At 45.4% G+C, this 26,936-nt stretch overlaps 1 protein-coding gene across 2 annotated transcripts in view; it reads right to left on the reverse strand.

Annotated features, from left to right (window-relative positions):
* dyrk4 (dual-specificity tyrosine-(Y)-phosphorylation regulated kinase 4) overlaps positions 1 to 16,832 on the reverse strand; it is a 183,286-nt gene extending 166,454 nt beyond the window's left edge. For both annotated transcript variants that reach the window (XM_070896649.1, XM_070896650.1), the window contains exons 1-2: positions 16,676 to 16,832; positions 15,053 to 15,152 (exon numbers count right to left, since the gene is read on the reverse strand). In XM_070896649.1, coding sequence (XP_070752750.1) covers positions 15,053 to 15,152; positions 16,676 to 16,698 — 123 coding nt within the window. In that variant the 5' untranslated portion in view covers positions 16,699 to 16,832. The remainder of the gene's footprint in view (positions 1 to 15,052; positions 15,153 to 16,675) is intronic.
* Positions 16,833 to 26,936: the final 10,104 nt, after the last annotated feature.

Below are 26,936 nucleotides of genomic sequence, written 5' to 3' on the forward strand. Positions count from 1 at the left end.
AAAGCCAGCAGGCTTCTCTTAAAGGAGACCTGCAACCAACTGAACTTAAAGAGACATTGTATGCATGGCAATCAATGTAACGAACAGATTAAGATTGTGAACAAAATGTTGTTGCGAGATGTCGTTACTATTCCTAATGTAAAGAACAAAATGTTGTTGCGAGATGTCGGTACTATTCCTAACGTAAAGAACAAAATGTTGTTGCGAGATGTCGGTACTATTCCTAATGTAAAGAACAAAATGTTGTTGCGAGATGTCGGGAATAGAGTGTCCACAAAAGTAGCAATCGAGCGAATTCGGGAGGGTAAAGGCGCTGATCCTGATGCCCTGCCCCAGATGTCCCCACAAGTTATAGGCCAGTGACCTCAGGAGGGTGAAGGCACTGATCCCGATACCCTGCCCCAGGTCTATCCCACGCTGCAGGCACCCGATGGCACTATTCGCCACGGACCTGGAAACGAAAACGGCGCCAATACGCGCAGTCGGCTGCCGCTGCCCACCACTTGGGGGTGGGGACGGCGCAGCCCCCAGACCCAGTCGCTACCTCGGCCATATCCGAGAGCGAAAGGTCAGAACCAACGAGTTCCCCAAACGGACCTGGAACAGCCAGGTTCCCAACACCGTTAGAGAGCAGGCAGAAGATTCTGCAGCCCTCAAAGGAGGACAGGGAGGCCACACACATCTGTGGCTCTGCCCACCACTAGGCAACGGCAAAGGCCCCGAGTCCTGGCAAGGTGAGCGAACCAAGCCCACCCCGCTAGCAGGGGGCGCAGCGCCGCCATCAGATGACTAGGACCCCGTCCAGTTGCTCTGAAACTAGCGTCCTCGCATACCTGTACTGCTACCTCAATACTGACCATAACTGAACCATGAATGCAATCTACCCAATCCTGGCGCACGATCGTAAAACGTATCGAATGTAAGTCACTGAACCAAGGTGTCACGATACAAACTGTATAAAAAAATTGTTTTCTTCTTTTCTTCCTTTCTTTGTACTTGCACTGTGTCTGATCCTGTATGTTAATGTAACAGGCCTGCTGCATGATCTCGCTGTGTGGGAGAGGGGGGGGGGGGGGGGAAATGAATGTATGTAGCCATGGGCACACACATGGATCACACCCAGAACCCACTGGAACCTCCACTGCATCATCAAACTATCCAAACTGGTAACCACTACCCAACGTTGTGGCAAAAGGACTTGGGGGTTAACAGGGAGAGAGCCAAGCCAAAGCACAGCCAAGGTGCAAGGGCCATTGGCACTTAAGTCTGGGGAGAGCTAAGCCAGAGCACGTAGTGCAAAGGTAATTGGCACAAAGGGCTTGGGGGAAAGTGATGTTATATAAGCAGACTAGAAACATAGAAACATAGAAAATAGGTGCAGGAGTAGGCCATTCGGCCCTTCGAGCCTGCACCGCCATTCAATAAGATCATGGCTGATCATTCCCTCAGTACTCCTTTCCTGCTTTCTCTCCATACCCCTTTAGTCGTAAGGGCCATATCTAACTCCCTCTTGAATATATCCAATGAACTGGCATCATCAACTCTCTGCGGCAGGGAATTCCACTCTCTGAGTGAAGAAGTTTCTCCTCATCTCAGTCCTAAATGGCCTACCACTTATCCTAAGACTGTGTCCCCTGGTTCTGGACTTCCCCAACATCGGGAACATTCTTCCCACATCTAACTTTTCCAGTCCCTGAGACAAGTTAGCCATTCGGCACATTGCATTTGCTAGAACAATCCGAAACGAATCCCATGCTTGGGCTCTCTCCATAGCTGTACCAGAATGTTACCAGGGCACCAACAGTTAAATTATGAGGAGAGATTACATAAACTAGGCTTGTTTTCCCTGGAATATAGAAGGTAACTTGATTGAGATTTTTAGGATTTGAGAGGAATTGTTACAATAGATAAAAAACCTTTTCTGCTGGTGGGGAAGCTCAGGACAAGGGAACATAACCTTAAAATCAGAGTCAGGCCAGCCAGAAGAGGTTAGGAAATACTCCGTCACACAAAGGGTGCTAGAAGTGTGGAACTCTCTCACACAAAAAGCAGTAGATGTTAGCTCAAATAATAATTATAAATCTGAGATCAATAGATTTTTGCTAGACAAAGGTATTAAGGGATATGGAGCCACGGTGGATGGATGTAGCCAGAAAGTATCAGGCCGGGGGAGGTATCTTCACCTCGGAAACAGAAGGCTCTCAGTGGTCCCATTTATAAAGGGCTGCATTTAATTAAAAAATAAAATTTAGTTTCTCTTCAGGAACTCAGAACACGATAACAGCCTTGAACCCCCAGATGTGCCCCACATTCAAAGGTATTGGCAAGATATGTCTCACTAGGCGTATCTCTGGTTACCCAATACCAGGTCCCTTAACATAGTGAGTCCATCCCCCCAGCCGTGACCCTGTTTAATCCTTGTTTATGTCTCCAAAAGACTATTGTGGAATTCAGCCATAAGGCCGAGACTCAGCATATCTGGGTCCTGGCCTCATTTGTGGCCTATCTCACATCCTTCCCTACATCAGTGAAAAAAGTCTGAGCATCTCAAGCCTCTCCTCACCGGAATCATCTAAAAACACTCTCCACAATAACACAATTTATAACATACATCAATTAATAAAAATACATTTTGTACTATGATTCACAAACTAATAAAGTTGGTCTCCTGCAGTATATCAATTGTATATTTATTCACATTTATCGGCGTGCAGTTTCACAATGCCTTTCATGTGAAGCTGCAGAAGTTTGTAGAATTCATTCGGCATTGAGTGATTATAGATATACTCTCTGTGTAGTCACTGTATAGTTGCATAAGATGGAGACTTGTTTACCTGATGTACTATCAATAAGGTTTACACTGTGTATATACTATCCTGGCACCACTAAAGGGTGCAACTGTTGGAGACCAGGGTTTCCTGTCCTACCCTGGTGGCAGGGGCTGTAGAAAAGGCTGCCCACCATGCTTGTGCCTCACTCTGGAGTTACGAATAAAGGACCAAGGTCACTACAGTTTAAGTACAACACATTGCCTCGTGGAGTCATTCATAAGTACACTACAGAAATAACAAAGGGGAACACTATTTTTCAGTGGGTAAGGGGAACACTATTTTCCAGGAAGCATTCCATGGAAATTGTTTTCTTGAAGAGGCCTACTCCTTTTTTCAAACCTGGGGCTGAATTTGGCAGAAGCACCATCCTCTAACTTCTTGTGCATTTCTCCCTCCCTTCGCCTCACCACTCGCGGTCGTACCCTCATTCATCAATGCAAAATGTTCCAGAATTCTTTCCCTAAACTCCTGCGGCCCTCAACAACAAGGATTTATATAGTGCTTTTAACACTTATTACCACACCTACCTCAGTTCATGGAATCATAGAATGGTAACAGCACAGGAGGAGGCCATTTGGGTTCTCTGCAAGAGCATTTCAACTAATTCCACTCCACCATCCTTTCCCCATAGCCCTGCAATTGTTTTCCCTTCGGGTACTTATCCAACTCCCTTTTGAAAGCTGTGATTGAGTCTGCCTCCACCACCTTCTTCGGCAGTGCATTCCGGATCCTAACCAATCGCTTCGTTAAAAAGGTTTTTCCTCATGTCGCCTTTGGTTCTTTTGACAATCACCTTAAATCTGCGTCCTCCAGTTCTTGACCCTTCCGCCAACGGGAACAGTTTCTCTCTATCTACTCTGTCTAGACCCCATATGATTGTGAACATTATCAATTCTCCTCTCAACCTTCTCTGCTCTAAGGAGAACAACCCCAGTTACTACAGTCTATCCATGTAACTGAAGTCCCTCATTCCTGGAACCATTCTTGTTAATCTTTTATGTACCCTCTCTAAGGCCTTCACATCCTTCTCAAAGTGTGGTGCCCAGAATTGCCGCTGAAACCCTCATCCATGCCTTTGTTACCTCTAGGACTGGATTTTCGGCTTTGATGTTTTTGGGGCCATAATGGCGGCGGGGCGGGAGAGTTAGCGCCCAAGAATAGTTTGTGCCTCAGTAATTAATTTTGGGCAGCTGGGCCCTGCGTCAAGGGGCGCAGCGCTAAGGGAAGCCTTGTACACCTCTCTTGGGCACTAGCATGGGAAACTGGCGAGCTAAAGAGCTGGGCCGCGAGCACTCCGAGAGATGCTGGGTCGAGGGGTGGGAGAAAGGAACTATAAAAAAAAGCACAAAAACATTCCCAAAACATTGCCCACGCCACCACAACACAAATCACAAAAAAATTTTAAAGTAAAAACAATCACACTTGCCTTAGGAGTCCATTACTTACCTCTTCACCGACGGGATGGTTGGACCGCCCTGATTTCCAAGCGGTCAGTGCAAGGCGTGCTTTCCAGTGGACGAGTTGGGCAATAGCTCTGCACCGCCGCAAAACCGGACCTGAGAATCGCTGCTGGGTGGCTGGAGGCTGACTGCCCGGCCAAAACACCTTACCGCTGCCATTGCCGCCGCTCCGGGGTGAAAAATGGAGCGGAGAAGACATGATAATCCAGCCCCTAGACTCAACTATTCTAATGCTCTCCTGGCCGGCCTCCTACCATGCATCCTCCGTTAACTTGACTCATATAAACCTCTGCTGTCCATATCCTAACTCTCACCAAATCCCGTTAGCCCATCACCCGTGCTTGCAAACTTACATTCGCTCCAGCAAAGCCTCGATTTTAGAATTATCGTTCTTGTTTTCAAATCCCTCCATGGCCTCGTCCCTCCCTATCTCTGTAATTTCCTCCAGCCTTGTAACCCTCCGAGAACTCTGTTCCTCCAATTCATCCCACACTCCCTTCTCCCCACCATTGGCGTCTGTGCCTTCAGCTTCCTTGTCCCCAAGCTCTAGAATTTCCTCCCTAAACTTCTCTGCCTCTCCAGCTCCATCTCCATCTCCTCCTTTAAGACGCTCCTTAAAACCTATCTCTTTGACCAACCTGTCCATTATCTCCTTATGTGGCTTAGTGTCAAATTTTGACTGAGAATGCTTCTGTGAAGCCTCTTGGGATGTTTTTAGTACATTAAAAACGCTGTATAAATGCATGTTGTTGTTGGTGTTGTTGAAGAAAAACAGCCCAAAGTGTTTGAAGAAGGTGCCTTAAAACACACATCTTTCATTAAGTTTTAGTCATTCCTCCTAATATCTCCTTCTTTGGCTCAGTGCCCATAGACTAGAGTTTATTTACGTGACTTATGTTTATTAAAGCGGTTAAGTGTTTATTTACTGCTCCAGAGACAGACTACCTGATCACTCTGCTCACCACCTCTCAGGAGCATTACTGCGATTTGGTTCTTCCTCCCAATGTACAGCCCTGAATTTAGACATTGGGAGCTCCTGTGCTCCTCAACATTCGCATTAATATGTGAGCTTTTTGGAGGACTAAGGGTAGTCAGACTGCAACAGAAATGCTCCTTGCCCAATTGTTAGCAGCCTCACACCCGCATCAGACAGTAGTGCACATACATTGCTTTGCAAAAGGATTCGTGTTACTGTGTTCCTAACACAGTTGAGACTGCACACAGGGAGGTTAAAGAAACAATGACCTCAATCTTTATTAAGACACTCCAGAGTGAGGAACAGGCCTTAGGATGCTGGGATCCCTTGGGACTTCAGGGGATGCGCTCCCTGGTGGCAGAAACATGGGAGTGCATGCTTTACAGATACACATCACTCCCTCCCCCCGCCCCCCCCGCAAAATCAAAGTGAAAACTATTTACAAGGTGAGACGGTCGGGAGCCTTTCTTTCCCTGGTGGACCGCCCCGGTACGAATGTCTGTTCTGGTGTGTTGGCTGTGCCCTCACTGGGCTGGCGTGTTCTTCGCCCTGCAGGGCTGCTGGGTGAGCCTGGCCTTGCTGGGCTGTTGGGCGTGATGGGTTCAATTTCCTGGTCCGGGGTGGTGTTGTTGATCCTTTGGGTGTGTGTTGTGGGCTCGAAAAAGGTGGTGTCTGCTGTGGGTTGTTCAGGGCAGTCTGTGAACCGCAGCCTCGTTTGGTCCAGGTGCTTTCTGCAAATTTGTCCATTGTCTAGTTTGATTACAAACACCCTATTCCCTTCTTTAGCTATCACCGTGCCCGCGATCCACTTGGGACCATGTCCATAGTTTAGCACATACACAGGGTCATTCAGATCAATTTCCCGTGACACAGTGGCGCGACCAGCGTTTACATTTTGTTGTTGCCGCCTGCTCTCTACCTCATCATGCAGGTTGAAGTGAACCAGCGGGAGTCTGGTTTTAAGTGTCCTTTTCATGAGTAGCTCAGCCGGGGGCACCCATGTGAGCGAGTGGAATCTCGTGCGGTAGCTGAGCAGTACTCGGGACAGGCGGGTTTGGAGTGGGCCTTCTGTGACTTGTTTAAGGCTCTGTTTGATTGTTTGTACTGCCCGCTCTGCCTGCCCATTGGAGGCTGGTTTAAACGGGGCCGAGGTGACATGTTTGATCCCATTGCAGGTCATGAATTCTTTAAATTCGGCATTGGTGAAACATGGCTCGTTGTCACTGACCAATATGTCAGGCAGGCCGTGGGTGGCAAACATGGCCTTCAGGCTTTCAATGGTGGCATTGGTGGTGCTCCCCAAAATTATTTCACATTCAATCCATTTTGAAAAAGCATCCACTACCACCAGGAACATTTTACCGAGAAACGGGCCCGCATAGTCAACATGGATCCTCAACCATGGTCTGGAGAGCCAGGACCACAAACTTAGTGGTGCCTCTCTGGGCACGTTGCTCAACTTAGCACACACGCTGCATTGCCATACACAGAACTCGAAGTCAGAGTCGATACCGGGCCATCACACATGGGATCTGGCGATCGCTTTCATCATTACTATGCCCGGTTGTGTGCTGTGGAGATCCGAGATGAACGTCTCCCTGCCCTTTTTGGGTAGCACTACGCGGTTACCCCACAACAGGCAGTCTGCCTGAATGGACAGCTCGTCCTTCCGCCGCTGGAACGGTTTGATTAGCTCTTGCATTTCAACGGGGATGCTGGCCCAGCTCCCATGCAGTACACAGTTTTTTACTGGGACAGCAGAGGATCTTGGCTGGTCCACGTCCTAATCTGGTGGGCCGTGATTTATCATTTTCAAACGCTTGCATGACCATCAACAAGTCTGCGGGCTGCGCCACCATCAACAAGTTTGCAGGCTGCGCCATTTCCACTCCCGTGGTGGGCAATGGTAGCCAACTGAGAGCATTCGCACAGTTCTCGGTGCCTGGCATGTGGCGGATGGTATAGTTATACGCTGATAGTGCGAGTGCCCACCTTTGTATGCGGGCTGAGGCATTAGTATTTATCCCCTTGTTTTCAGCGAACAGGGATGTGAGGGGCTTGTGATCGATTTCCAGCTCAAATTTGAGGCCAAACAGGTTCTGATGCATTTTCTTTACCCCGAACACACACGCTAATGCCTCAATTATGCTGTAGGCTCTCTTGGCCTTAGACAAGCTCCTGGAGGCATAGGCGACAGGTCGCAACTTCGCCGCAACGTTAGCTTGTTGTAATACACACCCGACTCCGTACGACGACGCATCACATGCTAGCACAAGTCTTTTACACAGGTTATACAATACAAGCAGCTTGTTGGAGCATAAAATGTTTCTGGCTTTCTCAAAAGCAATTACTTGTTTTTTTTCCCCATACCCAGTTCTCACCTTTACACAACACATGTAGGGGCTCTCAGAGGGTGCTTAACCCCGGTAGGAAGTTACCAAAATAGTTGAGGAGTCCCAGGAATGACCGCAGCTCCGTGACATTCTGTGGCCTGGGCAAGTTCCTGATAGCCTCTGCCTTGGCGTCTGTGGGCCGAATGCCATCCGCCGCGATCTTTCTCCACAAAAACTCCACTTCTGTTGCCATGAAGACGCATTTCGACCTCTTCAGCCGCAGCCCTACGCGATCCAGTCGCTGGAGGACCTCCTCCAGGTTTTGTAGGTGCTCGATGGTGTCCCGACCCGTGACCAATATGTCGCCCTGAAATACCACCGTGCATGGTACCAACTTGAGTAGGCTCTCCATGTTTCTCTGGAAGATCGCTGCAGCCGACCGAATTCCAAACGGGCATCTGTTGTAGATGAACAGTCCCTTGTGCGTGTTGATGCAGGTGCGGCCCTTCGAAGACTCCTCCAGCTTCTGCATCATGTAGGCCGAAGTAAGGTCGAGCTTGGTGAACGTCTTGCCTCCTGCCAGCGTCGCAAATAGGTCGTCTGCCTTACGTAGCGGGTATTGGTCCTGTAGCGAGAAACGATTAATAGTTACTTTATAATCGCCTCAAATCCTGACCGTGCCATCACTTTTGAGTGCTGGAACAATCGGGCTGGCCCACTCGCTGAATTCCACTGGGGAGATGACGCCCTCGTGTTGCAGCCTGTCCAGCCCGATTTCCACTCTCTCCCACATCATGTGAGGTACCGCTCGCACCTTGTGGTGAATGGGTCGTGCCTCTGGGACCAAGTGGATCTGCACCTTCGCCCCGGAAAAGTTTCCAATACCTGGCTCAAAAAGGGAAGGAAATTTGTTAAGAACCTGGGTACATGAGGCCTCATCAACATGTGATAGCGCTCGGATGTCATCCCAGTTCCAGCGGATTTTACCCAGCCAGCTTCTTCCAAGCAGTGTGGGGCCATCGCCCGGGACAATCCAGAGTGGCAGTTTGTGCATCATGCCTTCGTAGGTGACTTGACCATGGTGCTGCCCAGGACAGTGATAAGCTCTTTGGTGTACGTTCTCAGTTTCGTGTGGATGGGGCTCAAGGCTGGTCTGAGTGCCTTGTTGCACCACAGTCTCTCAAACATCTTTTTACTCATGATGGATTGGCTAGTGCCAGTGTCCGGTTCCATGGCTACAGGTAAGCCATTCAATTTTACATTTAGCATTATAGGTGGACATATCATCGAAAATGTGTGCACCTGGTGTACTTCAGCATCTGCCTCCTCTCTCTGAGGCTTGAAATTGCTTTGATCTACCATGAACCGATCTTCCTCTGCCATATGGTGGTTAGCAGGTTTTGCAGAGCTTGCAGCTCGTCTGCAAGCTCGTTGGAGGTACCCCATTGTTCCACAGCTCTTGCAAACATACCCTTTGAAGCGGCATGAATAGGCTGAATGGAAGCCTCCAAAACGCCAACAAGGTGTGAATTGCCTAACATTCATCCTTTGTTGCGGACTCGGAGTCATCTGAGTCACCTGAGGCCTGCTGGCAGTTGCAGACTCGTGGTTTCTGCCCTGTACATTTCTGTTTGCAAACACAGTTCCAGTTAATTTATGAACATTGCTCGCACTTGTGTGCTGAGAGATTTGTTTGGTGTCATCACTGGTGGACATAAACGCCTGTGCTATCGCAATGGCCTTACTGAGGGTCAGTGTCTCTGCAGTCAAAAGTTTTCGTAGGATGGTCTCGTGGCCAATGCCCAGTACAAAAAAGTCTCTGAGCATTTGCTCCAGGTAGCCATCAAACTCACATTGTCCTGCAAGTCGTCTTAGCTCGGCGACGTAGCTCGCCACTTCCTGACCGTCAGATAGCTGGCACGTGTAGAACCGATACCTCGTCATCAGCACGCTCTCCCTCGGGTTAAGATGCTCCCGAACCAATGTACACAGCTCCTCATGCGACTTATCTGTGCGTTTCACCGGAGCCAGAAGATTCTTCATGAGGCTGTAGGTCGGTGCCCTGCAGACCGAGAGGAGGACCGCTCTCCTTTTTGCAGTGCTTCCTTCTCCGTCCAGCTTGTTGGCTACAAAGTACTGGTCTAGCCATTCGACATAGGCTTCCCAGTCCTCACCCTCCGAGAACTTCTCCAGGATGCCCACAGTTTGCTGCATCTGTGTATTGGATTCGTATACTCATCACCAGTTATTGTGTTCCTAACACAGTTGAGACTGCACATAGGGATGTTAAAGTAACAATGACCTCAGTCTTTATTAAGACACTTCAGAGTGAGGAACAGGCCTTAGGGGCCGGCTTATATACAGTGCTCCCAAAGGATGCTGGGATCCCTTGGGACTTCAGGGGATGCGCTCCCTGGTGGCGGAAACATGGGAGTGCATGCTTTACAGATACACAAGTGTAGCTGGAGGTTCTAGCTCAAGGTAGGTTGTTGCAGATTGCACAATGGTACATGTGAAGCCCTGAGTAACCATTTTACTGATTAGTTCTTCAGAAGCACTTCAATCACAGTATGTCATGCTTTCAACGATACTGCATGAATGAAGGAAGGCATGTCAGAGTGATCAGCAGCCAACAAAGTCTGATTGGTCACACGTGCCAAGATGTCACCAACCATTATTATTGTACTAATCTAGCAATGACTATGGGAAACTGTCTTCACATGGTCCAGTTCAGCACAGAGGCAGATGCAGGCTGTGCCATCTGCTATTAAGGACATCTGTTGCTATTATCCAGATTAGGGCTGGCACAGCTAATGGCAGCAACAGTTAGCTGTAGCCTCAAGCTTCTTTCCACTTCCTTCCAAATAATGTAGACTTATGGGGATGGCACATTAACCTCATTCAGTACCATCTGTTCGGCAGCTATCAAACAAAAGTCATTGCTGGGCTGCTAGCTCCATCACGTGCCTGCAGGCTCATGTCTGCACATTGGGTTTCCTTTGCCTTCATTTTTGCCTGTTAATTCTTAACCTGCTCTCCCTTCAACCTTGGCAAAGACTTCTAATGGGTTGAGATGCCTTTCGAGCCATCCCAAAGGTGGTATGCATTTCTGCCCCCTATCCTACCAATTTTCTTTAATTGTGTGGATCCCTTTAAATTTAACTTATCCAAAAATTTCCGCTCCCACCATTAATATGCTCCACGCATCTTTCCAAATCTGTATAGAGCTGTGAATAATTATGCAAATCTAAAAATTTAGTGCTATTAGCATATTATCATTCTGAGGTATTTGCACTAATTCTTAATCATTTACTATCGATTTACACCAATAAATGAATTTTAACTTCATTGTAACTTACAAGGTAAAATGTTCCTATCATTATAAAATAGTGAATCCACTAAATTACTTTTTGAAATGCCATGGAAGATTTGCTAGCACATTTATGAAGTTATTAAAAAATTACATATGCATGCATTTACCATCTGTCATAGAAACATAGAAAATAGGTGCAGGAGTAGGCCATTTGGCCCTTCGAGCCTGCACCACCATTCAATAAGATCATGGCTGATCATCACCTCAATACCCCTTTCCTGCTTTCTCTCCATACCCCTTGATCCCTTTAGCCGTAAGGGCCATATCTAACTCCCTCTTGAATATATCTAACGAACTGGCATCAACAACTCTCTGCGGTAGAGAATTCCACAGGTTAACAACTCTCTGAGTTTCTCCTCATCTCGGTCCTAAATGGCTTACCCCTTATCCTTAAACAGTGACCTCTGGTTCTGGACTTCCCCAACATCGGGAACATTCTTCCTGCATCTAACCTGTCCAGTCCCATCAGAATTTTATGTTTCTATGAGATCCCCTCTCATTCTTCCAAACTCCAGTGAATACAGGCCCAGTCAATCCAGTCTCTCCTCATATGTGAGTCCTGCCATTCCGGGAATCAGTCTGGTGAACCTTCGCTGCACTCTCGCAATAGCAAGAACATCCTTCCTCAGATTAGGAGACCAAAACTGAACACAATAGTCCAGGTGAGGCCTCACCAAGGCCCTGTACAACTGCAGTAAGACCTCCCTGCTCCTATACCCCTAGCTATGAAGGCCAACATACCATTTCCTTTCTTCACCGCCTGCTCCACCTGCATGCCAACCTTCAATGACTGATGTACCATGACACCCAGGTCTCGTTGCACCTCCCCTTTTCCTAATCTGCCGCCATTCAGATAATATTCTGCCGTCCTGTTTTTGCCACCAAAGTGGATAACCTCACATTTATCCACATTATACTGCATCTGCCATGCATTTTCCCACTCACCAACCTGTCCAAGTCACCCTGCAGCCTCTTAGCCTCCTCCTCACAACTCACACCGCCACCCAGCTTAATGTCATCTGCAGACTTGGAGATATTATACTCAATTCCTTCATCTAAATCATTGATGTATTTTGTAAATAGCTGGGGTCCCAGCACTGAGCCCTCCGGCACCCCACTAGTCACTGCCTGCCATTCTGAAAAGGATCCGTTTATCCCGACTCTCTGCTTCCTGTCTGCCAACCAGTTCTCTATCCACATCAATATATTACCCCCAATACCATGTGCTTTAATTTTGCACACTAATCTCTTGTGTGGGACCTTGTCAAAAGCCTTTTGAAAGTCCAAATACACCACATCCACTGGTTCTCCCTTGTCCACTCTACTAGTTACATCCTCAAAAAATTCCAGAAGATTTGTCAAGCATGATTTCCCTTTCATAAATCCATGCTGACTTGGACCGATCCTGTCACTGCTTTCCAAATGCGCTGCTATTTCATCTTTAATAATTGATTCCAACATTTTCCCCACTACTGATGTCAGGCTAATTCAGATGACACACCGTTTAATTCACTTTTTTGTGCTACGCTTAATTAAAAGGAATTTGTGGTGACAATGTGGAACTCATTGCCACATGCAGCAGAGGTTTAAGCAGATGACACTGATGCATGTAAGGGTATCCTTGATGCATACAAAAGGGAGAAGGGAATGGAGGAACATGGGGCAAGGTGGGAACAGGTAATTAAAGAGTAGGAGAAGGCACATATGGTGTAAACACCTGCATGGACCGAATGGCCTGTTTCCATGCTGTAGATTCTATACAGTTCTATATAAAGCACTCATTTGGAATGTACAGCAAACTCTTCTTCACATAAAATACCAGAGCCACAACCTCTCCTGCCTCTTAATTGACCCCAGAATTCCACTTGCTGCCAGCTTCCGACAGGCTTGGAGTGGGTGAAATTTCCATCTGCCTCCAACATGGGCAATGATGTCAGAACCAAGGAAAGGATTTCCCATGCCTGGAATTTGCTCGAGTCCATCCTACCTAGCTTCAGCGACAGGGGTACCAGGTTGAAGCTGTCAGACAGGTCTGCCAGGAGTGGCTGTGCGGCCTAAAGAAACTCCAGGAGAGGATACTGCCCTGCCTGGATCAGCCCTTCTAATAAGGGGATCAACCTTGCTGCCGTCATTGGCTCCTCCCAGGTGGCCATCTGTTGACCCATCTCCGCCCCCCTCTGTTCTCAGGTGGGGGGGCCAATATGCAGCCATAGTGACATGTGTGCTTGCCATCAAAATTGAAATGAAGTGACCTCACATTCTCTAGCATGGTTAGGAGTGGACGTTGCCAATGCCCTGTCTGCACATCTCTTGCTGGTAGAGAGGGACTGATGATTTTAGGCCCTTGTGTATTATATAATGATACAATGTGTTTTACATGATATAGTATGCTACATGGCATAATGTCCTCAATTATACAATAATACAATGTTACAAGGTCTTATGACCTTTATTATATTTTAATACAGAATTTTATATTCTCAATTATATAACAATATACCATATTATGCCCTCTATTATATAATAATACACTATGGGCCTGAGTTTGGTGAAACCCAAGTTCCGCCCAAGTACCGTCGAAAGAACCGCTAAGATCCTGATGGTACTTTGGGTGGAAGTTTGGTGATAAAATGTGTAAAAAAAACACCCGACGGAAAAAATGGGCCTTACACGCCAATTCTGGGCAGCAGCGGGCGGTAGGTCACATTCTGGGCAGCAAATGCGATCCTCGGCAAAGTAATGCCGAAGATTGAGTCAGGCCCAGGGAAGGGGAACGGCAAAAATAAAACATTTTCAAAACATTAAAAAAAACTACTAGAAATCCTTCAGAGGACCCCATCGACCAAAATCACTGCAAAAGAAATGAAGAAAACAATGCACTAACCTTTTCTTGCAGGTCTTCATAATTACTGTTCAGGTAAGACCTGCCTCTATGCGGTAGTCTCTTCTGCCGCTGGAGTGGAGGACCGCTCGGACCAATCTCAGGAGTCAGCGGGCGGGAGGACTTCTGTCGGCGTTGCACGCTGGCGCATGCCAGCAGATGCTCCCCAGCAGTCTTCTCTCCCCCAAACTCGCTCGGAGGGGAGAGTGCCCAGAAAACATGCCGACCACCAAGAAAACTCAGTGGCAGCCGGCGGTAAGTCGGCCAAACTCGGGCCCTATATGTTTTGTCTTATAACACTCTGTATTTAGGGATCAGTCAAATCAAATTTTAGCAATATCCACCACATTTTTTCCAGTTACTAAATCAGTAATAACTGATTTTTTTCCCTGAATTTAAGGGAAAACTTCAGAAATTTCCCATTGCCTTATTACTAAAAGTTGGGTCTCGAGATGTATGCACATCAAATCCGTGATTTTAAGAAAATTGTGCTGCATTGATGTCACAGGTACGATGTGTGTGCAATGTCAGTCTTTCATTCCTAGTTGGGTATGAATTAAGGACAGCAGTGCAATGGCACAGTTATCACGCTGATAGTCCCCTGAATACTGAAGTCATTAATCAAACCCTGACTCAGGTCACACACCAAGGCACTGTTTACTAAAATCAAGATAGCAATTGATTGGATGGATTCAAACAGGGAACTGCAGCAGAGACGGATGTGTCTCTTTTCTCTGCCACACTACACCATCTCCCACCAAAAAAGAAGAAAAAGCAAAAGACAGCACGAGAAGCAAAATGAATTAGGAAGAGAGAAGCAGAAGAGAAAGAGAGGGTTAAAAACAGGGGAGACAGAGAAAGACGATAACAGGAAGACAACAGAGAGACCGTGGGGGTGAAATTGGTCTTGTGCAGTAGCGCAAAACGAGCGAGAGTGCATGGGCAGCCTGCTTTGCTCTCTACCTGAATTTCTTTGCCGTTGAGTGTAAAACGGGTGACCCAACCGATGAGCTATCGCCCATGTTATGCTACCAGCCAAGACCAATTTTACCCCCTATATTCTCTAATTGTGTCTGCAACACCACAGGAGGTGAAGTAGTTGCTAATAAATCCTCCTCTAAATCATTATGACATCCACAACCCAACCTTCCATACTTAACATGCATACCTCTGGAATATCAAATGTACTTTCCCTTACCAGACCAATGAAGGAATTCTGGGGGTTTCCTGCTTTTAGGAGGACTGGTAGGATGTTTCTTTCTTTTTTCAGTTTCTCTAGTTTACGCAACAGTGACTTCCTGTAAATTGATGTTTCAAGTCTCATTTGGTTTGTTTTCATTAAAAATGTTCTAAATTCACAAAAATATTATACAAGTATCTTACATTAATAATAATGTGATATATCTCTGAATTATCCATTTTAATTAATTAATGCAATTCCAGCCAAAGAGATATGAAACTAAGAAGCCAAACTAGGAAATCGGCTAATAATATCAGGAACTTATGGTGATTGCTAACTAAGCTTGGACAAGTTAGACAATCAATATTGTAAGTGTTTTGGCTTACATATTAAGTCGGACTTTAATAGCCACTACACCTCTAGGAACTCAGAAGCCCTTGCATAATTCTTTCAACAAAACTATAACCAAACTACATATGCTTATTTGGAGCAAGAAAAATTAAAATATGTTGCTGGTTCTGTACATTTCTTTCAATTTACTTTTAAAATATCCAGCATAAGCTATTTACAGATATTTGATACTAATTATATTCACTTCTTCACATTTGCAAATGATGTTATAAGCCCTTAAAGGATTTGAAGTAAATAATTAGAGATTAGTAAATATCTTTGATCCTCTAACATGAATAAACAGAAACATAAACAGGGTTTGCATAGGACATTTAATAAAGGTGTCAAAATAATTTTGAAGAATTTATTCATTTGGATTCGATCCCACTGGTGCACTAATTTGTCAGTCAGATTAATCAAAAGAGGTGTCAGAGAAGTGGTTGCTATGCCTGCATCCACAATACAAGCAGCCATATTTAGCACATTTCATATTTTTTCATTGAAAACTCCTTTGCTGCAGGGAAACAAAAATTCAAAAGATAAACGCGTAAGGTATAGGATGCAGACAAGTGACACAACCAAAAATCTCTACCGAAAGTTTTAAAATTAAAGCAAGAAACACAAAAAAACTTTTAATATATCGGGTTATTTTTGTTAATATTTGATATTTACCACGGCAAATGCAAGTACTGTATGACAATCAAACTGCACAAGTAAGATAAGTTCGATTAAAACAATGTTTGAATGTAACGTGATTTTATGCCGGAATTGTATAAAAAATCATTTACACAGCATTTAGAAAAAAAAGTCGTTATATTCGTACATTGCAGAAAAAAAAAGCTGCAACAAAAACACAGGGAAGAGGCTGTCACCATATGGTGGCATCTCGCGACCCATGGATAGGGTAAATACAGTGACAATCGGTCTTCGCACATGGTTAATGGTTTCCGCAATTGCTCAATTTGTTTGTGCTGGTTTGTAAGCAGAATGTGACAATGCAGAAAGCATCTCCCTCCGTGCGCTCCCTCTGCTCGGGTAGCTCGAGCGCTATTTATGTCTAACTAGACATTTCATACATTGCAGGTGACACCTGCCCAAACAACTCCCAAAGTTGTTGCATTCTCCTCGGTGGGTGGGGGGTGCGGATTGTGCTTCTCGTCAGCTGCCTGCACTGCGCACGCCGCGTTCCTTTTTTGCACAATTATATTTATAAGTTAAAAAAAGAATACAAGCAATGCAGAAGTCACTTACTTGCCATGTGGCATGTTCCTCATGTTTGACGCAGATGTGATTGATCAGAGTTTGGGGGCCGGAGGCAGCGCGCGCTCCGAATCTCCAACATCTTCGCCCATAGCAACGTTAGTGCGTAACCATAGAGACCGAGTAACCATTGTGACATCCTCTCGCGCCCGCCCCACCGCCGTCTTTTACAATGGGCTCAAAGCGCGTGAGTGGCAGCAGCGGCGAGAGCGGCCGCGCGACGCGCGTGACCAGCTGGTGGGCTAAACCATGTAACTTGTGTGCTGTGCCATTGAGATACTATAGGAAGCGCATTCACATGTGTCCCCTCCACCCTAGGCTCAGTCTAAGTCTTACTCCCGCATTTCTCTGATGTCGGATTAAAGTCAGGGAGAAGTAAAACGCGGGGCGAAAAAGAAAGCAGCAGGCAGCGAGATTAGTCAAGAGGAAAAAAGTCAGCACAGAAGGAGGCCATTCAGCCCGTGTGCCCTCTCTGAAAGAGTTGTTCAATCTAATCCCACAACCCAGCTTTTGCCCCATAACCCTGCAAATTAGTTCTTCTCATGTACATATCCTATTGCCTTTTGAAAGTTCCGATGGAATCTAATTCCACCACCCTTTCAGGTAGTGCGTTCAGGTCTTAACACCCTGTGTGTGAAAACATTTCTCCTCCTTTCCCCTCTAGTTCTTTAGCCAATTATTCTAAATCTATGCCCTCTGGTTACTGACCCACTTGCCAGAGGAAACAGTTTCTCCCTTCTTGTTCTATCAAAACTCCTCATGATTTTGAATACCTTCATGAGGTTGCCCCTTAACCATCTCTGCTCTAAGGAGACCAATCCCAGCTTCTGTAATCTCTCCACAAAACTGAAATCCCTCATTCCTGGTATCATCCCGGTAAACTTCCTCTACGCCCTCTCCAAGGCCTTGAAATCCTTCCTAAAATTTGGTGCCCAGAATTGTGCACAACTCCAACTGAGCCCTAACCAGTCATTTGTAAAGGTTTAGCATGAATTCCTTGTTTTTGTATTCAAAGCTCCTATTTACAAAACCAAGTATCCCATACGCTTTCTTAACCACCATTTATATATAACAAGAAAAGCAATGGTCCTAATATAGATCCCTGAGGGACCCCACTGTATACTTCACTCCAATCAATAAAACATCCGTTCACCACTATTCTTTGCCTCCTAGTCCTTAGCCAATTACATACCTAAGTTATCACCATCCCTTTTGTGCTTCTATTTTCCATATAAATTTATGTGGTACTTTATCAAATGCCTTTTGAAAATTCATATATACATCTATTGCACTACCTTCATCGATTCTGTTAATTCATCAAAGAACTCAATCAGGTTAGTCAGACATGATTTGCCTTTAACAAATCCATGCTGGCTGGCCCTTATTAATCCATGCTTCTCCAAGTGAGAATTAATTTTGTCCTTGACAATTGCCTCCAGTAGTTTTCCCACCACTGATGTTAGACTGTCAGGTTTGTAGTTACCAGCTTTATCCCTAACCCCTTTTTTGAATATAGGTATAACATTTGCAGTCATCCAGGTCTCTGGCACCACTCCCGTATCCAAAGAGTATTGAAAGATTGTGGTCAGAGCTTCTGCTATCTCCATCCTTGCTTTCCTCAGCAACTAGGATTCATCCCATCGGGACAGGATGAACTGTTAACTTTGAGTGATGTCAATCTATTTAGTACCTCCTTTCTAACTATTGTTATTCTATTCAAAATCTCTACTCCTTTCTCCTCTACTGGGACATTAAATTCATCCTCTCCTTTCATGAAAGTACGGACTCAGTACCTCAGTCATGCCCTCTGCCTCCACAAGAAGATTTTCTTTTTTGTCCCGAATCGGCCCCACCATCCCTATAACTATCTTTTTACTTTTTATATGTTCATTAAAAAATTGGGTTCCCTTTTACGTTACCCGCTAATCTTTTCTCATATTCGTTCTTTGCCCTTCTTATATCCTTTTTCAATTTTTCCCTTGCATTTTCTGTATTCTGCCTTGTTTTCTACTGTATTCTGTACCTGACATTTGTCATAAACTTTTTCTGTTTTATTTTAACCTCTATTTCCTTTGTCATCCAGGTAGTTCTAGCTTTGGATGCCCCATCTTTCCTCCTTATGGCAGTATGATTGGTTTGTACCTAAACAATCCCCACCTTGAAGGCCTGCCATTGCTCCTTTACTGTTTTCTTGCCAATCTTTATTTCCAGTCCACCTGTGCTAAATTCTTTCTCAAATTATTGAAATTGGCTCTCTGCCAGTTCGGTATTTTTAGCGTTGATTTTTCTTTGTCCTTTTCTGTATCTACTTTAAATCTAATTATATTATGATCACTATTATCCAGATGTTTTCCCATTGAAACATACTGCATTTGCCCTACTTTATTTCCTAGAACTGGTTCCTTCCTCGTTGGACTAGAAACATACTGATGAAGAAAGTTCTCCAGTACACATTTTAGGGATTCTTCACCCTCCTTGCCTTTTACATTCCTCTCCCTCGCCCACCCCTCCACCCCACCCCCATTTATATTAGGGTAATTGAAGTTCCCTACTGTTACTGCTCTTTTATTTTTACATTTCTATGAAATTTGACTACAGATTTGCTCATTTATCTCCTTCTCACTATTTGGGGGTCTATAGTAAATACCCAGCAATGTAACAGCTCCTTTTCTGTTCCTAACTCGAAGCAAATAGATTCAGTCTTTGAACATTCTAGTATATTGTCCCTCTGTAGAACTGCAATATTATCCTTGATCAATACTGCCTGCTCCGCCCTGCCTATTTTCCTTCCCTATCATTGCTGAATGCATTGTAGCCAGGAATGTTTAGTTTCCATTTCTGCCCATGTTTAAGCCAGGTAGGTCTCCATATAGCCGTTACATCATAACCCCATGTGGCAACTTGTGCCTGCAGCTCATCAACCTTATTTGTAACACTCCTCGCATTAACACACATGCATTCCAATACCACACTAGTCTGCTTTGCTTTTTTCCTCATCTAACTCCTTCTCTTTCTACATTTTTTTTATTCTGATGCTTTGTCCCACCCTCCACCGCACCCCCCCCCCCCGCCTCCCATTTTTTAATGCACCTTGTCTGTTCTCTCTGCTGCCACGTCCTGGTTCCCCTCCCCTTCTAAATTACCTTAAATCCTCACCCACAGCCAGCAATGGATTAAGGGTGCCTCGGGCCCTGGCCATGGACCCCCGACTCCCATTAACATCCTGCAGTAAATTACATTAGTGAGCTAAGTCACAGGGCACTATACTGAGTATTCGTCAAGACAAGGTCAGGTCAGGTCTACATCTCAGGTTGTAATAATAATAATAATATTTATTTATATAGCACCTTTAACATAGTAAGACGTCCCAAGGCGCTTCACAACAGTGTTACAGACAAACAGATAAATTTGACACCAAGCCACAGAAGAAATTAAGGCAGATGATCAAAAGCTTGTTTAAAGAGGTAGGTTTTAACGAGCATCTTAAAGGAGGAAAAAGAGGTAGAGAGGAGTAGAGGTTTATGGAGGGAGTTCCAGAGCTTAGGGCCCAGGCAGCTGAAGGCATGCCCACTGATGATTGAGCAGTTATAATGAGGAATGTTCAAGAGGCCAGTATTTGAGGAGTGCAGACATCTTTTGGGATTGTGAGGCTGAAAAAGATTAGAGATAGAGAGGGGCAAGTCCATGGAGTGATTTGTAAACAAGGATGAGAATTTTGACATCGAGGCGTTGTTTAACTGGGAGCCAATGTAGGTCAGAAAGCACAGGGGTGATGGGTGATCTTGACTTGGTGCGGGTTAGTACACGGGCTGCTGAGTTTTGGATAATTTCAAGTTTACGTAGTGTGGAATGTGGAAGGCTGGCCAGAAGTAAGTTGGAGTCGGTAAGACTAGAGGTAACAAAGGCATGAATGATGGTTTCAGCAGCAGAAGAGCTGAGGCAGGGGCGGAGGCAGGCAATGTTACGGAGGTGAATAAAGGCAGTTTTAGTTTTGCCGTGGATATGTGGCTGGAAACTCATTTCAGGGTCAAATATGATCTAGGTTGTGAACAGTTTTGTTCACCCTGAGATTGTTGCTAGGAAAAGAGATGGAGTCAGTGGTTAGGGAGCGCAGTTTGTGGCGGGGACCAAAGATAATGGCTTCGGTCTTCCCAATATTTAATTGGAGAAAATTTCTGCTCATCCAGTACTGGATGTTGGACAAGCAAACTGACAATTTAGATACCAAGCAGGGGTCGAGAGAAGTGGTAGAGAGATAGAGTTGGGTGTTGTCTGCGTACATGTGGAAACTGACTCCGTGTTTTTGGATGATATCGCCAAGGGGCAGCATATGGATGAGAAATAAGAGGGGACTAAGGACAGATCCTTGGGGACACCAAATGTAACAATGCGGGAGTGGGAAGAGAAGCCATTGCCGGATATTTTCTGGTTGCAATTGGATAGATAAGAATGGAACCAGGCGAGTACAGTCCCACCTAGCTGGACATTAGTGAAGAGCCGTTGGAGGAGGATGGAGTGGTCAACTGTGTCAAAGGCTGCAGACAGGTCCAAAAGGATGAGGAAGGAGAGTTTATCTTTGTCACAGTCACAAAGGATGTCATTTGTGACTTTCATGAGAGCAGTTTCGGTACTGTGGCAGGGACGAAAGTCAGATTGAAGGGATTCAAAACATTGAATTCATGGAAAGATGATCACGGATTTGGGAGGCAACAATACGTCCAAGTACTTTGGACAGGAAAGGGAGGTTGGAAATGGAGTGATAGCTAGCAAGCAAATTGGGGTCAAGCGTTGTTTTTTTGAGGAGAGGGGTGATGACAGCAGATTTGAAGGAGAAGGGAACAGTACCTGAGGACAGATAACCGTTAACAATGTCGGCTAACATGGGAGCCAGAAAAGGAAGTTGGGTGGTCAGCAGTTTAGTGGGAATAGGGTCAAGAGAGCAGGACATGGGTCTCATGGATAAGATGAGTTTGGAGAGATTAAGAGGGGAGATCAAAGAGAAACTAGAAAAATATATGAGTTTAAGGCTAGGGCAGGTGGGAGCGTCAGATGAAGTTTGGCCCTGTGGGCTAGGTGAAGGAAGGGAACTCGCAGAGGCAGCTGATTGGATGGTCTCAATCTTTGATACAAAGAAGTCCATGAGCTCCTCGCACTTGTTTTTGGAGGTTAGTGAGGTGGAGACAGGGGAAAGGGGTTTAAGGAGAGGCTAGCAGTAGAGAATAGTAGCCGGGGATTATTTTTGCAATTCAGAATGATCCTGGAATAGTGAGCTGTTTTTGTGGACAAGAGTAGGAACCAATAGTGTTTTATGTGTTCGAGCCAGATCTGGCGGTGAATGGCTAAACCAGTTGTCCGCTACATCCCTTCACGTCAACACCCTTTTGACTTGAGGGAGTGAAGATGAGAGCTGTACCACGGGTAAGGGTGGGAGAGAGTAATCTGCAAAGGGATATAGACAGGCTAAATGAGTGGGCAAAAATCTGGCAGATGGAGTATAATGTGAGAAAATGTGAGGTTATCCACTTTGGCAGAAAAAATAGAAAAGCAAATTACAATTTAAATGGAGAAAAATTGCAAAGTGTTGCAGTATAGAGGGACCTGGGGGTCCTTGTGCATGAAACACAAGAAGTTAGTGTTATGTCTTGAATAAAGAGTCCGACTAGATACTGCAAGCTCAAAGTAAGGTGTGACCGTAGTCCTTTATTACAGATCTCAGAGTGCCTCTCCAGCCTGTGAGGCCTCCTTATATACAGGTGCCCCCAAGGGTTTGTGGGATCCCTTGGGACTCCAGGGGATAAGCCCTCTGGTGGTTAGAAATGGTATTTACAGGTTTACATACATAACAGTTAGTATGCAGGTAAAGCAAGTAATCAGGAAGGCAAATGGAATGTTGGCCTTTATCACAAGGGGATGGAGTATAAAAGTAGAGAAGTCCTGCTACAACTGTACAGGGTATTGGTGAGGCCACAGCTGGAGTACTGCTTACAGTTTTGGTCTCCGTATTTAAGGAAGGATATACTTGCATTGGAGGTTGTTCAGAGAAGGTTCACTAGGTTGATTCCGGAGACGAGGGGGTTGACTTATGAAGATAGGTTGAGTAGGTTGGGCCTATACTCATTGGAGTTCAGAAGAATGAGAGGTGTTTCCCTATTGAAAGATATGATAATGAGGGGGCTCAACAAGATGGATGCAGCGAGGATATTTCCACTCACAGGGGAAACTAAAACTAGGGGATATAGTCTCAGAATAAGGGGCCACCCACTTAAAAAGAGATGAGGAGGAATTTCTTCTCAGAGGGTTGTAAATCTATAGAATTCTCTGCCGTAGAGAGTTGTGGAGGCTGGGTCATTGAATATATTTAAGGTGGAGATAGACAGATTTTTGAGCGATAAGGGAATAAAGGGTTAGGTGGGCGGGCAGGGAAGTGGAGCTGAGTCCATGATCAGATCAGCCATGATCTTATTAAATGGCGGAGCAGGCTCAAGGGGCCACGTGGCCCACTCCTGCTCTTATTTCTTATGTTCTTATGTATCCAAACTTATAGTTGATTTCCTTGTATGGTTCAAGGCGATGTTTCAAGGTACTGATTAGTTGATCAATGATGACAAGGAACACTTCAGTTTTGAATTTCTCCTTGGGTGACAGTGCTGTGTTTTCAGCATCTCCATCATCATAGCGTACCCGGACGCGCCTCTGAGCTGAATTGTACTCATTGTGGCCACATAGTTTAATCGCTCGGTCTTCGAAGTCCTCAAACTCTGTCCGCTGGGTCTTGACAAAATCGACAAGGGACTCGAGTAAGGACATCATGACATTCAGATTCAAGCCGGTCTCTTGAAGCAAGAGATTGGTCAGGTGAAAGCGCTTCAAGACTGTTCCAAATATCAATCAGAATAGTTGAATCCAGTTCACCCAGTTTGTCAAGGATCAACTGTGCTTCATTTCAGCATTCAACTTTCTGCTCCACGTCAGTTGCCAGGGATTCCAACACTTTGCATATGGGAGTGTAACCTTTGAGCTGACACTGCTTCATACCTTACTGATCATCGAGTAGCAGAAAACTGTTTGACGACAGACAGCCCTAAAGGCTTTAGTTTTCCATAAAGCAGTTGCCAGCGATACGTCGATACAGGGAGAAAAGTGTACAACTTTTGTACAATATCAAAAAATCTGACGATCACTGGGTTGCATTCATAGAAAATAGAAAAGAGGTGCAGGAGTAGGCCATTCGGCTCTTCGAGCCTGCACCACCATTCAATAAGATCATGGCTGATCATTCACCTCAGTACCCCTTTCCTGCTTTCTCTCCATACCCCTTGATCCCTTTAGCCATAAGGGCCATATCTAATTCCCTCTTGAATATATCTAACGAACTGGCATCAACAACTTTCTGCGGTAGAGAATTCCACAGGTTAACAACTCTCTGAGTGAAGAAGTTTATCCTCTTCTCGGTCCTAAATGGCTTACCCCTTATCCTTAGACTGTGTCCCCTGGTTCTAGACTTCCCCAACATCGGGAACATTCTTCCTGCATTTAACCTGTCCAGTTCCGTCAGAATTTTATATGTTTCTATGAGATCCCCTCTCATTCTTCTAAACTCCAGTGAATACATGCCCAGTTGATCCAGTCTCTCCTCATATGTCAGTCCTGCCATCCCGGGAATCAGTCTGGTGAACCTTCGCTGCACTCCCTCAATAGCAAGTACGTCCTTCCTCAGATTAAGAGACCAAAACTGAACACAATATTCCAGATGAGGCCTCACCAAGGCCCTGTACATCTGCAGTAAGACCTCCCTGCTCCTATTCTCAAATCTCCTAGCTATGAAGGCCAACATGCCATTTGCCTTCTTCACCGCCTGCTGCACCCGCATGCCAACCTTCAATGACTGATGTACCATGACACCCAGGTCTCGTTGCACCTCCCCTTTTCCTAATCTGCCGCCATTCAGCACTGTTTTTCCCCACAAGATTGAGTAAGTGCGCTGCACATGGTCTAAACCTTGCATATGGGCATTGCTCTTTGATGATAGTTTGCATCAATGTATTTCCCACTCATATTGAAGCATTATGATAAGATTGTCCCTGACAATTTTGTATATCGATCCTGTTCTCATCCAAAAAGGCCAGTATTATTTCTGCTATTTCTTGTCCAGTATCACCTATTATCGGCAAGATCTTTAGGAACTTTTCCTCAGAACCAGTCGGTAGAACATAGCGGACACCAAATGTCAGCTGATCTGATTGTGTGACATTTGGCATTGAATCAACAGATATTGAATAGAACTTCACTGATTTCAATTCCTGGACAATCATCACAAGTACTTTGCCACCCATCAGACTAATCAGTTCTTCACAAGTCGTGGAAGACAAGTATGAAGTATGCCCCTTGCTTTTGTTGGTAAACTGCTTGATGTGTTCAGTAAGAAATGCATCGCAGTTTGCGAGAACCTCCAAACACACCCAGATAATTACCATTACTTGGAGACCCAACGATTTCATTTCTGCCTCGCAATGAAAAACCTTGTTCACAGAGAAACGTTATCACACAGACAGCCCGTTCTAGCACCTTGCGCCAGTACTGCTGTTCATTTTCAAACTGGAAGACAATATGACCATCCACACAACCAGTGCCTGCTTGTCTACTGCACTTCCATGCTTCCAGTCTTTAAACCCATGAGTAAAGTGGCTACTTGTTCATGCTGTGACCTTGCAAGCAAAGCAGTATACTCTAGTGTTTGAAGGTGAATAACAGACCCACGTTCGCTCCACACATTTCCCTGTTAGCGGGTGCACACGTGTGAAGAAGGACTTTGAGCAGTATCGATGACATCCTTCCTTGGCATGAATCACGCCGGAGTTTTGGAAATCTTTATCACAGTTTCGGCAGTCCTCACTACCTTTTACAATCCAATGGCTTTGCATGTCTCTGAGATATTGTCTCCCCACAGCCCAATGTCACTCGCAAGTTGTGCCTCTTTCAGCTCAATATGCGCCAGTTGGTTTTCATCTTCTTCAACTTTTTGGACTTGGAGCTCCAACTCGGCCAACTCCGGGTCCGGTGCCAATAATGGTTTTGTTGTTGAGGTTGACTGCACAGTGTCGTCTTGGCCTTCACCTTCATGATCTTGAGTTTTTAGTTGGAAAAAATTATCTACTTTAAGCAGTTTAGCTACTTCTCGTCTCTTTTGCTCCTCGTGTAGCTGGTGCTCTTTCCTTTTTGTGTGTAGAATGCATCTCTAGAAAAAGGGCATTTAGAGTCTGTTTACATCAAGTCAAAAATAACATGCGCCTGAGACCTCACGGCTTCGTTCCGCTCTTGCTACGTCATTTATTTTGAGAATTATGCTGTCAGTATTCTGCAGTATTGAGGTGCTACAAACACAGACAAGCACTACAGAAAGATGCTCGGCTGCACTCAGGCTCTCTTATGTCTCCCTCCATATGCTTATGGAAGGAGTCACAGCACGCAGGGAGGTTCTCTTCCCTTCCAATGGGCGGAAGAGACCTGCCCAGGAGATCAACGCAGCCTAGTTGCACAGGAGGGCACAGGTTGCATCAGGAGGACCATGCTGCAGTGGCACAAACCTTTCAATGATCTCAGTAGATCACGAAATGTTACTGCAAATCCACTCAACCTCATCCTGCTGTGCCTCTCATCACATCCCCATCACTCTGCTTTCCCTACCTTACTCTTGCACATCCTTACTCACACCAACTTACTGTGCACCTCCACCCACCCCTCTCTATCTACATTATCAAATCCTCAGCTCAATAGCCATCCCTCACACTCATCCTCATCCTAGTGCAAGCATACCGACTAAAAACACACAAGGGTAGACACTTGAGTGTTTTCACCAATGTTCATGTAACGTTTCAGTTAATGTGTTGTCAAACATTGAAATCTTTATTTTCACCACTTTACGTTCTTGAATAGATCTGTGTGTACCTTTGGAAGTGGCTTAGTGAGTTGCAGTGAATGGTGAAACATAACGGTACCCCCCGCAATGCTGATCAGTGTGAAAGGAATATCTTGGGCATTGTTGGAATGCTTTATGGTGTTGGTGTGGGGTAGTTCCAACCTGGCGCATCATGTGGCAGCCAGGGTGTACAGCATTAAGTGAAGTAAATCTGGCTGTGGTGAGGCCATCCCTCGCGTTCCGAGCAGCAATGTGCTCGGGTGCTGATGCCCTGTGTCCTGTGCAACATCAGTTGATTGCGGAGAAGGTTGGTGTGGTTGTTGGTGCTGCTGGTGT

Source organism: Pristiophorus japonicus, chromosome 13, assembly GCF_044704955.1.
Source record: "Pristiophorus japonicus isolate sPriJap1 chromosome 13, sPriJap1.hap1, whole genome shotgun sequence".
In the NCBI taxonomy this organism is placed as follows: Eukaryota; Metazoa; Chordata; class Chondrichthyes; family Pristiophoridae; genus Pristiophorus; species Pristiophorus japonicus.